At 40.7% G+C, this 15,151-nt stretch overlaps 1 protein-coding gene across 1 annotated transcript; it reads right to left on the reverse strand.

Annotated features, from left to right (window-relative positions):
- Positions 1-10,428: 10,428 nt before the first annotated feature.
- LOC147905075 (65-kDa microtubule-associated protein 1-like) lies at positions 10,429-14,216 on the reverse strand. The gene is made up of 11 exons (XM_087396706.1): positions 14,058-14,216; positions 13,768-13,974; positions 13,332-13,589; positions 12,982-13,197; positions 12,742-12,897; positions 12,474-12,633; positions 12,190-12,341; positions 11,856-11,943; positions 11,669-11,742; positions 11,514-11,588; positions 10,429-11,414 (listed from the first exon to the last, which is right to left on the reverse strand). The coding sequence occupies exons 1-11, from the start codon at positions 14,115-14,117 to the stop codon at positions 11,052-11,054; spliced, it is 1,809 nt and encodes a 602-aa protein (XP_087252832.1). The 5' UTR covers positions 14,118-14,216; the 3' UTR covers positions 10,429-11,051.
- Positions 14,217-15,151: the final 935 nt, after the last annotated feature.

Consider the following 15,151-nt stretch of genomic DNA (forward strand, 5'->3'; position numbering starts at 1 on the left):
CAGGCTGAACCTGAGTTTTGACAATTTCTCCTTCGTTACTAAACCAAATGAGCTGAAAAATGACTCAAAATCTTCATCTTGAGGTCGCCCATCTACTCCTAAGAGGGCTCAAGCAATGGCGCAGCAGGCAGGGAGTATTATGCAATAGAAGAATGGCAAAAAAATACGCTATTTGGAGAATGGCAGCCAATAGAGACGTTTTTTTTTTCAATTGCTTGCAGGTGGAAGTTTGCCCATACTAGAGGAGTTTGCAGCTCAGAGGGTTTGGGCAATGGTCGTTTGTAGGCAGAGAACCAAGCTCTCAAAGATTTTGGGAAGAAGGAGGAAAATGGGGAAGAAGAAAATGAAGAAGAAGAGGATGATGTGGCAGAAATGGGCTCAAGGGGGATCAAAGGGCTCTGATACCATGTTGGTAAACTGAAAGGAAAGCAAAGAGTGGACACAAACTCAGAATTCTTGCATTATGGAATGAAGAAGAGTGAGGTCCTTAAGTAGGCACCTCATAGATGCTCACTGACATCACTGATGACTTCAGAGCTCCACAATCATCTCCTCAATCTGCTCCTAGATTCTCTCAATCATCCTATGTGGCTTTCCACCACCTAACTGTGCTTGTGGGCACCTAACTGTGCCTCTAGCACTCACACATAGAAACCAAGGTGTGCCTGAGGCATACACCTTGAGATATCCCATCAGGGGGTGCCCCAACTATGATAATGGAAACCCCCTTGTCAGGGCTATAAGATCAAAACCACCAAGTAGTTGTTTGTAATGTCTTGTTATTCTATATCCCTAGGTGCCAAAAACTATGTGGAATGGTTCCAATACAAGCGAGTAGTTGTTTGGAATGTCTACATAGTTCTAGAGTCCTAGTCACCAAAACTTTTGTGGAAGGGGCTATCTTGGCTAAGGGTTTAGCCCTAAAATTCGAGGGAAGGAAAATACTCCGACGGCTCTACGGGAGTCATGCCATGACCCTGCAAGGAAGAAGGCTGGGACTTAGATGAAAAAATTGCACTAATAGCCCTCTACTATAGGGCCTCGATAGAGGCAGACATTGAGTTGTTGGACAAGGAAGATGAAGGGGCAGAGGAGAAACAATGGCTATAGGGAGGGTCAAGGAGGAAAAGGCTATGACAATTGGAGGAGGGGGTGATATGAAGCTAACGGGATGGAAGATGGATAAGTCATGAGAGAGATCCTCTCTTATATCACTACAACAACTACAGAGTGGGATGCACAGATTATAAATGAAGAGGGGGGTCGAGGGGGTCAGAGATCTAGAGATGGAGACAAGGGGGTTGAGTGGAATAAATGCTTCAATAGTAGGAAGTGTACACGGATATGAATACTCAAGACTGGAATAAGACACCTTAGTCTAGGAAGGGCCCATAATACAAACGAGTAGCATGACCAGCACGTTGTTGCAACAAAAATTGATATATGATATATTTGTCGTTGATAAAAGTAAAATGACATTGCCATGTAAAATACTAATGGTTTGAAGTAATTTTAAGTGCTAAATAATCTAATTATTTGCATGATAGAAATTTTAGAAAATGAAGTTTTTTATGGTAACCCTATGTCCATGGAGATACCAATCGTTGAAAATAAAGATCATTCACATTGTGTATATAGCTATAGAGAAGTCAATGATAAAAAAAAAAGATTGGACATATTTGACATATTGATATGGAGATATCAATTACATAAAATGGATCGAGAAACCCAAGGAAGTACAAACACTATAGCCACCATGCTTGTGATTGATACACCAATTGTGGATAAATAAATCCCAATCATCACTATTAAGATTAAGAAGCTGATTGTACCAGGTGTAATAGTGGATGGACGATCAAGAGTGAGCATCATTTCTGAAGATATTGTCCAAAGACTAAAGTTCAAGTCATATAAACCATTGCCATTCAAAGTGTGCATGGCAGATCAATGACCAGTTGATCCCAAGGGTATGCTACAAGGTGTGGTCATCTCGATAGGCAGTATCTATTACACAGTAGCATGCCTTCCCAATTTTATTGGGAAGAACTTGGCTGAAAAGTGCAAAAGCACTCCACGATTAGGGTACAGAGGAGATGACTATTAAGATAGAAGGACAAGATGTGTGTATACTGACCAATCCTTGGAAGGTTTTGAGTTGTCATCCCAAGAATCTAGAAGGGCTAGAAGTTAAAGATCCATTTCCGCAAGATGTTGAATCTCAGTTAATAGAGTTGCATATCTTGCCTATGGGAGAGAGATATTTTTTTAGTTGATGCTAACATTAAGCAAAATTTGTGTGATAAACAAATTGCTAAACATAAGGATCTTTTTTTGAGAAATTTTATAGAGGACATTATGGGAGAAAGAGAGATTGCTAAAGAACCAGTAACAATCACGCATCTCAAAAGTGAACAAGCATGCATCTTGAAAGTGAACCAGTAACAATCACGCGTCTCGAAAGTGAACAATCATGTGTCTCAAAAGTGAACAAGTAGTTCTAGAACCTACACAAGAGTTGAATTTGGGAACACAAGAGCACCGAACCATCGTAGTGGTAAGTGCCAACCTGTCTACCAAGCAATTCAGAATGATAACTTGACAAGGGATCTCTATTTGTCAGGTACAAGGATGTGTTTGCATGGAGTTACAGAGATTTGAGGGGAGTTCCTCCTGAACTATGTTAGCACAAGATACCTTTAGTCCCAAATGCTAAGCCAATCCAGTAACAAAGGTATAGGATGAATCCCAACTATGCCAAGCAAGTCAAGGCCAAGTTGGATCAGCTCTTACAAGCTATATTATATATGCCATAGACCAAAATGATTGCCTCTTTCCTATTATAGATGTGCTTAAGAAAAATGGTGAACTCCGAGTCTGTGTGGATTATTCGAAATTAAATGCTCATACAATTCCAAAATCCATTTCCCATAACTTTTACTGATGGAATTTTAGATCGGGTTGTAGGCCATGTACTCATTTATGGATGGTTATGGTGGGTATAATCAGATTACCATGGCACTTAAAGATCAATCAAAGACTGATTTTATTACAAAATGGGGTGCTTATGCTACCAAAGTGATGTCGTTTGGATTGAGGAATGCCCTGTCCACTTTTCAAAAGTTTATGATGGAAACCTTCAGAGATTACCCAACTGAATTCATTGCAATTTACTTGGATGATTCTATGTGTATTCCTCGGATATTGATCACCTAGGATATCTTGAGAAGGTTTTTTGAAGATGTAGGAAAGTGGGTATCTCTTTGAACCCTACCAAGAGTGTGTTCTATGTCCAAGTTGGTATTCTACTCGGTCATGTTATTATTAAGAATGGAATCAGTTACGAGCTCGGTTGAATCAAAGCCATCTAGTAGATGCTTGAACCTCAGAATTTAACTCAATTATGTTCTTTTGTCGGGTTTATCAGTTTCTATTGTAGGTTCATCTAGGACTTTGCTAAGATTGTAGTGCTATATGAATTGACAAAAAAAGATACTAAGTTTGAGTGGAATGCCAAGTTGACCATAGTTTTCAATGATCTGAAAAATTGAGCAATGGTGGCTACTCACATTCTCAAACAACCCCAATGGCATGTCATTTTCCATGTGCATGTGGATGCTTATGGTTATGTATTGGGTATTATTATAGCATAGTCGAATGATAGGCTAGACTATCTAGTATATTAGGCTAGCAGGTGGCTACTCACATTCTCAAACAACCCCGATGGCATGTCATTTTCCATGTACATGTGGATGCTTCTAGTTATGCATTGGGTATTATTATAGCACAATCGAATGATAGGCTAGACTATCCAGTATATTAGGCTAGCAGGTAACTTACACCTATAGAATCAAACTATAGCACCACCAAGCAAGAAGCTCTAGGAATGGTTTTCAGTGTGTAGAAGTCAAGGCATTATTTACTCGGGAATCCTTTTGTGTTCTACGTGGATCATCAAGCCCTACTTTATCTCATCAAGAAAACTATCATTTAAGGATGGCTTGTTCATTGGATGCTACTATTTGCAAGAGTTCACAACTTCAAGATTATTCATAAACCAAGTAAGACCCATGTGGGCACTGATTGTTTGTTCAAGTTACCAGTACCTGAGCAAACTCAAGGATCTGACATGGGACTATGAGATGTTGATTTGTTCGTAATTGATTATTGTGAAATGAGTATGATGAGTTGGTCAATTATTTTTCTCAAGGCACATTCCTTGAAACTATGCCTCGAGATAAGTGTAGGCAATTAGCTCTTAAGGCTTGGAAATATACTTTGATTGGTGGACAACTATACCGACACTATGCAAATGGAATTCTTCATCGATGGGTGCTACCTCATGAATGTGCAGTGGTATTGCAGTAGGCTCACTTGGGTCCATCAAGAGGGCACTTTCAAAGTGAGTTAATTGCTCAAAAAGTATTAAAAGTAGGTTTGTGGTGGGAGACATTTTTCAAAGATGCTCAAACAACATAAAAAGCAAGCTTCAAATGATCCAAAATGCTTTCCAAAAAGAAAATGACAGCTTCTTCTTTTCTCTTCCTAAACTCACACTTCTCCGAAGACTCATTCCTCTCCTACAACCCCACTAACAAAGCTCCAAGTTAAGCTTGAAACAATGAGCAATGGGTAGATTATGAGAGAAGGCAAGTGCAATGCAAAAGCATACTTTGAACTCCCTAGTAGCAGCGCCAAAGATGTGTAGTCTCAACGGTGACTCACATGTTGTGGGAATCTTAAAGGAATGCTGACGGAGCCTCCACTCCAAGCTGCTCCTTGTGAGACCAATGCAATGCATGAGCCATCTACAAGTGTGACTCAAGTGGCTCTCGGATTGTTGCAATGTATTTCCATGAGAGAAAGAGGAAACGGGAGATGGAAGAAGAGAGGAAGAAGGGGAAGAGAATGAAGGGGGATGGAGTGGCAAACACAAAGGCACTACAAAAGGAAACAAGAGAACACCCAAAAACACTCTTGGAAGAGAAGAGGGAGCTTGTATTCCAAACTTGTGCATCCAACAATGAAGACCAAAGTCAATCACTTGGACTTTTATACATGTCACCTTTTAAAGGGAGGGCCAACCCTATTCCCTTTATACCACTCTCTTTCCTCATTCTTTACAATCAACTTAGGCCTATTTGGCTCCGAGGCACAATTCTAGCTCTATAGACTTGCCACTATTCATCAAATGACATTACTAACCAATGATGGCATATTGTTAACCAATCAAGAAAAAAGTGAGATCAAAGACTATTCCATCTATATTGATATATCTTCACACCAGCCATTGACACAATAGCTCAGTGTAGAAATTACTAAATTGTTATCTTATAATTGTTCCAATTTCTAATAGTTGTTATTGCAATTTCATTAAGTACATCAAACACTCAAGTGCACCTATTTTATTAAATTGCAGTTATGCTTATTCAAAAAATTGCACAAAAAGGCTTATGACATGGCATACCAATTGGGAAAATACCCAATTGGAAACTAGTTGGACCACCTTTGAGCGTTCTTGATTAAGGTACATGAAAAATAGTCCATATACAAGATCTTCATCTGTGGTTGTGCCATTTGATTTGATAGACACGCAAGAAACTCTGCAAGGGAATGTAAGGATCTTCATCATCTGTGCCTATAAAATTTTGGAGCTTTACCTTGATATTGGAGCTAGACTTGAACTGACTCGCTTTCTCCCCACATGTCACCTTCTTGATTGTGAGGATGCTATATACCCTTGACTCAATTGGAACTATCTTCAGGCCTCAAGGGTACAACTGGACTTATACCTATACTGTCGGTTGACTAGGTTTCTTTATATGTTAATAGAGGAGCTCAAGTAAACTGCCTAAATTGCTCTTCATTGACTTGTGGTCCGTGGTGGCATCTCTCTCCATCAGAAGCATGCCTGTCTTCATGACGATGGATTCTTTATTGATCTGCAGTAGTTGATCTTTGGATTCATACCTTTCTAGATGTACTCTTTAGGTACAATAGTTGAGTAATGCTGAAGACATTCTCATTGCTCTTTGAGTTGGTCTTTGTGTTCATTTTGTTGCTCTATCGAGGAGATGGCCATCTGTTCGAAATCCAAACTCTCCATGCATGAGTACTTAGATTCCATTTGCCATAATGGGCCTTCATCCGCCAAGCTTCTAGGATGCGTTGGCCCAACACCATTGTTCTCACCTTCTAACTTTGCATAGTAGTCAACTTCCACCCTTGGGGTAATGTAGCCGAGTATCTCTTCTTGTGCTCATCGCTCTTGTTGGACAATTGCCCCAGCCAGCCTACTTCGGGCATTGAACTGTGGTTTTGAGACCTCCGCTTTGCATAGTTGGATGTAGCCACTACCTCTAATTTAGATATCCTTCACGTCTACCCATGTATCTTGTTCTTCTCTCCAAGAGTGTGTCAGCCATTTCTTAATTCAAAAAGTAATCAAAGAACTATCCGAGTACTTTTTGTGTTCCACACCCCAATCTTCAATGACTCTATCAATTGTTGCCACTCATCACTTGGAGTTACATGAATAAACTTCCTATAGTAACCCACAATTCCCAGCAAATGCTTTGCTTTTTCATAGGTAATCATGAACTCTTCTTTACCCCACTAACATTAAGCTTACCAACTCGGTTCTCTAAATTTCCTACCGTGATAGCTTGTCAACTCGCAATTCACTCCAATATGATCACGAAAATGTTGATGCTCGTGTTCCTATGGTAGGTTTTCCTCTTCTTAGTTGTGAAAGCCAAAAGAACTCTAAGTACAAAAGAATAGGTGAACCCTATATGTGGGTCTCAAACCAAACTCAGCTAACTAAGGTGGCATACTAACTAAGCCACTAAGTAGAGTACATAAAGATAAGTGTCATCCAGCTATTATTCATGGACGGTGTACAACCGCATCTGCAGCTAACAAGTCGGTGACACAAATGCACAACAGTCATGCTAGCATATCACAAGTGGAGCTCGATATCTCAACAGTTATGGCACGAGGACCAAAGGACCAGCTCCTTCCCTTGGTTGTTAGGCTGTGATGCTTGGACTGACATCAAGTTTTTGGATAGAAACATTGCCCATGGTATGTAATCGAGAGGATCCATACCCTTTTTAGATGTTTGTTATTCGAGAAAAGTCTCAATTTATCAGGGATGTTCTAGTTGTATACTCGGCATTTTAATTTTAATTCAGATATCAAGGATTTTCTTTGGATACTTTGTATTGATATCCTCAGCAAATTGGTCGAGAGACTTTCACTTGATACACTTTATGGTTATCCTCGACCAAGGGCTTTTCCATGATTATGGATACTTGGATGCCCTCCACCGACTAGTGGGAGAGGGTTGATACCTTTACTTACTTTTCAATTACTCATTATTAGAATCCACTACCAAGGATAATGGATATTAAGATGACCCATAAGAATTGACTATTACATTGATTTGTTTTTACCTAGGGTAGAAGTCTGACCCAATCCATGGTGATGGGAGGACTTTTGCCCTCACTTAGATTGTGTGTCGAACCTTCGTGAATGCGATTGGTGGGACACATGCACGCGCACGTGCGCGCACACACACACACACACACACATGTATACTTCTCCAACTATGAATTATTCTTATATGTACCCCCATGAAATATCCCCTTCACACTCTCCTTTTAACCACCCCACACACCAAGCACACTAATCCAGGGACTTCGCGAGAGTGGATAACCCAGACATCTTAGACCGATTGGTATATTACTCTGGATTCTCATACTTTGCCATATCTAATGGCTACTTTCAAAGCTCACAAAAACACTTTCAGATGGATTACTAATGCACACCTTTGTATATTCTTAGAATTGGCATCATTAATTACTTTTGCATTACAAGCATGTTTGGATCCCATCATGAATTCATCTAGGAATCTCCAAGAGCAAATCGAATTGGAGGCCAACGTTATAGTGAGTGCATTTTGGATTGTCAGTTCCATATATGAGGTGAAATTGAATTTACCACAAAGTATCCAGTCGGTCTTCATTGCAGATATAGGTAAATGTTTTGGAAATATCCCTTTGGATGGGAAATATGGGTTGAAGAAAGTGATATTAGAAGTCATCAGCATGGCCTATGGAGGAAAGGGAAAGAGGTATATGAACCTAAACTAGAATAGGAAAAAAGCCTCATGGAGTGATAGACGAAGTAAAACTATGATATCCTGGTTGGAACATGAATGTATTATGATCAATATATGGCTCTTGGAAAACATGCACTTGAGATTGGAATAGCAAGTATATAAACAAATCTCAAGCATACCCATGGCATTTTCCTGCTCACCCTTATGGTGTAATCTGTATTTACATTGGTTTGAGCCTAACATCATTAAGAAATTCTGAAAGAATAAGGATTGGGAGAGATTATCCAAATTCAAACACCCATTTAGATATATGGATGCCATATTTATTGTTAATCAATGTGGATTCCCCAAAGGAGCTTTTCAAAATACAAGAGAATGATGAGATAGACCCACTATGGATTTACCCCCTCCAATTCTTGGAAAGAAAAGACACTACTGTGGATGTACAAATTGGAGAGGATGGTATTGCTAGAGGAGTAAGAGCCAATTTTTTGAGCATGTCCATTACTGTTGCCAATAAAAGAAATGGAATAGCAGTGATGAACAAATATGATAAAAGTGAGTCCCTGGACTACCCGATATGTAAGTTCATTTGGGCTGATAGTAACCGACCCCTATCATTCTCCGAGAAAATAATCCTTTCCTAAGTTATGCCCATACTCTATACTGAGAAAGAGGATTTCAATGCCTTTGGGCAGCTCCATTAAGAAATTGATCGGGAACTTTGAAAGGAATGGGTTCTAAAAGTAGAAGGCTTGTGAGGATATTTACACCAGCAAGAGTTCCCTTGAGGAGATGATTGTGGAAATCTGAAGTCATCAGTGATGTCAGTGAGCATGTATGAGGTGCCTACTTAAGGACCTCACTCTTTTTCATTCCATAATGCAAGAATTCTGAGTTTATGTCCACTCTTTGCTTTCCTTTCAGTTTACCAACACCCCCTTACATCCCTTTTGGGGCTTCAAATTTTCTTCCACCATAGGGGAGAAGCAATGGATCCCTATCTCATTAATCTACTGATGAGGGATCATAAGTTTCACTAGGGGGCAACAGGGGAAGGAGCTACAGATCATGCACGGACACAATGCTACTTTCCAATTGAATTTCTCTCTCAACAACCAAGGCCTAGGAAATAATTGACCAATGTGTATATACTCTTGGAAATATGGAGATCTTGACTGAAATTCTAGCTTGAAAAGAAAAATAAAAGGGGAGAAGAGAAGGAAAGCAAGTATGATGATCGACATCATCCCCCATTAAGTAATAAGGGGGCAAAGCCACTATAACCCTCTTCGAGCATAAATAGAGTAATTCTTGCAAAAAAAGGAACATTGATTCGTGAATCGGAATGGGTCTAAAAGAAAGATAAAATGGGAGAAGAGGCATGGAAAGGAGGGGAAGGAGAGGCATGGAAAGGGAAGAAAGGAGAGGGACGTGCAAGTACTCTCATACATTTTAATAATCCCATGTAAATCCTACAACATCTCCAAAATGTATGACTACCCAAATATTGAAAGCATTCCTAAGACTTGCTAAGAGGTCCAGAAAAATAAATTGCATATTGTGAAAGACTATAGAGGACATGTAATCAGAATCTTGCCCTAGTTTGAAATGATTCCAAAATGCTTAGTGGATTTACAAACGACCTCTAATAACTTATGCATCCTAATGTTAGCTTTGAAATTGTACATCCGATGACCCCTTTCAAAGTGACCATGACATGCATGCCCATTAGTTTGTAGAGCTCCAATAGCTTTTGAGACTATGAATGCTTCACATTGTCTAGTTACAATCATAGAGAATGCATTGTTAACCAAAAATAATTTACAAAACAAATACGAAAAAATTCTACATGCAAGTCCACATGAAAAAAATCTACAAACAATATTTCAAAAACAATTCTAAATTCTTCCCACATTACTAAAGTTAAAATACCCTAAATGACTTCAAAGACTTTTATGATGATATCCTTAACACTAAAAGTAAGGAAATGCAAGTGTAAATTGCACTTAACATTTGGTAGAAAACTAGATTACAGGATCATTAGATAGGTATCCATCTTTAGGATTGGCAAAAAAGAAATTTGCATTGTAGTTATATACAAATAATATATCTACAAGGTGCAAAAAGTCATCTTCTAATAGATGGAAAACATATTAGATCTTCTCAATGTTAATTTTCATTCACTTGACATTAGACCTCAGATTTTGTGATCGTTGGGTCTGTCACGCGTCCTCGTTAGCTTACACTAGTACATTTCAATTTCAGTTCATCAATAAGCAAGGATTGAAAGCTGTATACACACACGTCAGCCACAATACAACTAAAGTTGGAGAAAATACACAAACAGAGACGCCTTGGCCAAAATAGATATTGGCCATATTGAAAGAGTAATGAAAGCCATCACCATATTCAGTCTCGAGGCTTTTGGACAACAATGCAGGTCTTTGTTTACTTACATATACTGCCATAGCTCATTGATAGGAAACGGACGCTGTCACACCAAACTACCAGACCATTTTGTTTTGGAGAAAATACATAAACAGAGACGCCTTGGCCAAAATAGATATTGGCCATATCGAAAGAGGAATGAAAGCCATCACCATATTGAGTCTCGAGGCTTTTGGACAACAATGCAGGTCTTTGTTTACTTAATATACTGCCATAGCTCATTGATAGGAAACGGACGCTGTCACACCAAACTACCAGACCATTTTGTTTTGAAACATAGAAATGAAACAGCTTTTGACAGGATGTATAAGCCATCTGCCAGATAAAAATGCGAGAACCGCATGCAGCCACTTAGCATGATATGGTGGCTCCTGTCAAATGTCTAATAGGATCAAATGAATCTTACTGTTAACCTGCCTCATATGATCACAGCGAGTCAAAGCAATGTGGGTAGGATAATCTGTGAGCTGACCTCGTCTCATAGAAGCCCAGCAGTATGAAAATGAAATTCTACTTCACCTACTGATGACAAACATACTGAGTCCTCCTTTGAAAGAACCACATAATTTACAGGAGCAATTGGTCTTGTCTTGTCCTTTTTCCCTTCTTTCCCTGGTCCTGCAGGAGTCACACCATGTTTCTTTGCTGCAATGTCTGCACTTCCTGTTTGCAGCATTGCTCCACCAAGCGAGAGACGTCTATTAGGCGTTGAACTGGGAGCATTGGCATTGGCACGAAGGCTCAAGCCCTTTTTGGCACTCAGAGGTTTCTTAGGACTTGGCCTTGACCCAAACAAGGTCTCCTGCTCAGTCATCAGCTGCTCTTGCAACCTTTTCTGATCCTAAAGCAAAGACATGAAATACTTGCCAAATCAGAACTGGAACATGAGGCAAACCCTTGGCGGAAATAATCGAAGGTATCACTCAAATTGAGCTCTCACCCTGAGTCGTCTTCTTTCATGTTCCTTCTCTTTCCTCAGCGAGTTGTGCTCATCTAGAATGTCCAGCATGCGCACCTCCATTATCCCACAACAAATTTTAGCCACTATGTTACCTGCAAGTTACAGTTAAGATAGACAATCCAATTGGTGCTTACCCCGTCATATAGGAACGGCATGCCATGCTCCTCTTCCCATGCCTTGGTTTTTGTCATCAATGCATCAACGAGAGCTGTAGCAACTCCACAATGTTCAGCTGTGAAGTATCTGACTCTAGAGATGTGGAAAGTTACCCTGTGAATCAAACAAACGAGTGAACGAAAAAATGTTCGATAGAACTTTTACATGGCAGCTTCTGGACAGTTGCCCGAGCTCTTTCAGCACGTTTTAAGTTGATGTGTGCACCCCTGCTGGCATTATATCTGTTTTCATCCTGCAAAACAAGTGTGCCCTGTCTCTCAAAAATTGCCTATTTTCACGAACTCAAAACTCCCTGGTTACAATGTTAAAGCAAGCAACCAATTTCTAGAACTACATATTACTAGGGGATGCCAAAAATTAACCAAAAGACATCTGCGCTTTTCATAAACTGGCATGCAACCTAGCAAGATGTCAGCACATGCATGACAAAAAAGGATGTATGACACTGTCATGGGAATAAAATAACAGTGCACTCTACCCTATTATAATCCTCGAGCCAGCTTTCTTCGTCGCAGCCTAACATCCACTTTTCCAATTTATCCAGGATCTCCTTTCTGCTTGATGCCTCCTCTCTAGCATCAGCTATCTGCTGGTTCATGCTCGCCAAAAGCTCCGATGCATCAAATAGTCCTTCAGCATTGGAAGTACAGGTAAATCAGTAACACTGAAAGTGCAGATAATTGGTAATCGACAACTCGAATGAGCTTTACAATACAGGGATGCACTATCGGAGTTTCAGAAGGACAGTAACAAACCACTAACCAGAATCAATGACCTTCATAACTTTATCCAAATTCGTATCTGAATCAGGATCCATGTGCGTCTCCAGATAAATTTCATTTAATTCCGCTTGCTTCTTCATGATAAGCTCTTTCATTCTACTCGCTTTGAGTTGATCTAAACGCTGGACTTCAGCTTCCGCCTGCATTTGAAACTACAGTTAAACGGACAAAACAGGAAGTTTGACAGTACATAATGCACTTTGAAAGCAATGCAAATCAACATGCGTTCTGAAGAATCGGTTATTTACCAGATGCAAATTATCAAGGGAAAGGATGCCCGAAGCAGAAAGTTCACGCTCCGCCATGCCTATTACGCATGTTATATGCTCGAATTCGTGTTGTTCTGCCGGACAGGTGTCCATCAAATTCCACAGTTCGATCAGGGAGGCACCCAAATCTTGGAGCTGCCAACAATGTCCCAATTTGTATTGCATGAGAATGCAGTCTCTACCTTAACAGGAAAACTGAAGGGAGAGTTGTTCGCCCACCTTACGGAGGCGCTGCTTTCTCGCATGTTGCAAAGATTGGACTGCCATTTTTAGTCTGTCGAGGGTAGTGTCGCTAATGCTCCTAGACTGACCAGCTGACGTTTTGATCAAGCTCGGATGCACTTCCATCAAAATGTCCAAATAGTCCATATCCAGGACAGCGCACAGGTCTTGTATCACGCTAATGAGGTCCGTCACTTTCTGTAGCCGCTCTGCCTGCAATTTTCACGAACTTCAAATGGTCAAGGCCACCACATGAGCTCTCTCTAATTACAAGCACAATAGCTGCAAAGAAAAAATTATGTTCTAATGATGGTCTCATTTCGCAGCTTAAGCGAAAGTTGAGATACCTTCTCTTTTCGAAGGGCTTGCAGGTGAGCGTGATACTCTTCGAGTCTTCCCAGGGACAAATCTTGGTCTATTACGGTCTTGAATATGGTAGCATCGTTAAGCTCAGAAGTACCAGAAATCTCAATCAGTATTTTCTGCATCTTCTCTTTGACGTCTGCAAACTGTTTGAGACGCTCGTTTTTCTTCTTTCGAAGCTCATCTAGTAAGGGCTGTACAGCCATTAGTTGTTCCCTCAAACTACCACCTCGTTTCTCACCCTGCAGGACGAAAACGCACGATATTGAGCTCCTGACGAATAATGCTTCGACATTCGAGCAAGATTTTCTTCCGGAAGGGTCAGATTGAATGCAAACCAACCAGACTTTTAGTGGACGTTTTTGGGGAGCAACGGTGACATTACCGGAGCGTGTTACCGGACTGGGTTAGGCAACTTACCCTTCCGGGGAGAGTTGTTCTCTCTGCAACGACTGAAATCAAGGAGGTTATTTCAGCCTCAGAGTCAATAACAGCTTTGCGAAGGCGAGCCCTGTCAAGGCTGGCTTGGTCAACCTTACGCCTGTACACCTCCAGGCATTCTTGCTCGAGCTGCAGCAACATCTTGTCTCTGTCGTCATCGCTCTCCCCGACTTCGTCCCAGATGTGCTGCAATCGACGGAGGCGCAAATTAGGAGGACTACAACCTTTCAAGGGAGCTAGTCAATGATCGGGATGAAGACAATGCACACCTGCAACTCGCGAAGCAAAGACCCACACGTTGTGTCGACGTGAATCTGCGTGGATGCCATAATTCCTTCCTGGTCGACGTCCTTGTATCTCGAAGAAGAGCAGGATGCGCGTGGCTGTACCGTTGGTCTAACGCATGCAGGGCATTCTACAAGTAGATGGATGCCCCTACACATGCATTGCATGGATATGAGGAAGAGGGAAAATACTTCATCGCGTCCGTCTGATGCGTCTCGCGTTCTGTGTGCTGCGGCCTTTGTGTCCCTTGGTGCTTGTCCAGCTGGAGATGAAGGATGGAGGTTCTATTGAGATCTCTTTGGAGGAGATATTCCTGGCTCCTTCCGTAACAGGTTCGATGCTCCGCTTTGGTGCGGCTCTCGAGGCCTCGAGTTCTCCCTTTCTCTTTCTCTGAATCTCGGGTTTTTTCAAGCTTTCGTCCTGCGCTATGACCAGAGCTCCAGGAGGAGGATGGACATGGGGCCTAGGAGACAACACGGTGTTGTCGAGGTTGGGATGGCGAGAGGGAAGAAGAAGGGTGGAGGGAGAGACCGCAACATAAGGCAAGACGTAGATTTTGTTTGAATTTGAAAATCCAACCACGCTGGCCCCTTAACGGTCAAAAACAATTGGAATTTGGGAGGTGCGCTTGAGAGCATGATCAGTTTACAATCAGTTCCGCTAGGTCTCAAGGTGGGATCCTAAAATGTAATTAAATTCACGAAATAAAATTCCATGGTATTCTATACTTACTTATTTTGAAGAATTCACGTGTCCTTCGCTACTTAGCTTTGTTTCCATGAGTCGTCTACGACAGGTTGGAGACCCAATAAATAGAATTCATGAATTTGTTTGAGTATAAACGTATATGTGCATGCTTCAATAAACACAACAAAAGAAGATTTACTTAAAAATAGCATACCTAACAGAATATACTCTCTATAAAAGAGCACTACAAAATCTTACAAATTCATATATCTAGATATACCCCAAGCACCACCACACGCGTGTGGCATCGTCGATGGATGCCACCAATACCTATGAAAGGCAAAAAGATAATTTAAGAATTATAATCATTAAATCAAGGAAAATTTATAAC

This window comes from Dipteris shenzhenensis, chromosome 2 (assembly GCF_047967505.1).
Source record: "Dipteris shenzhenensis isolate YYH24624 ecotype China chromosome 2, Dip_SZ_1.0, whole genome shotgun sequence".
Taxonomy (NCBI): domain Eukaryota; kingdom Viridiplantae; phylum Streptophyta; class Polypodiopsida; order Gleicheniales; family Dipteridaceae; genus Dipteris; species Dipteris shenzhenensis.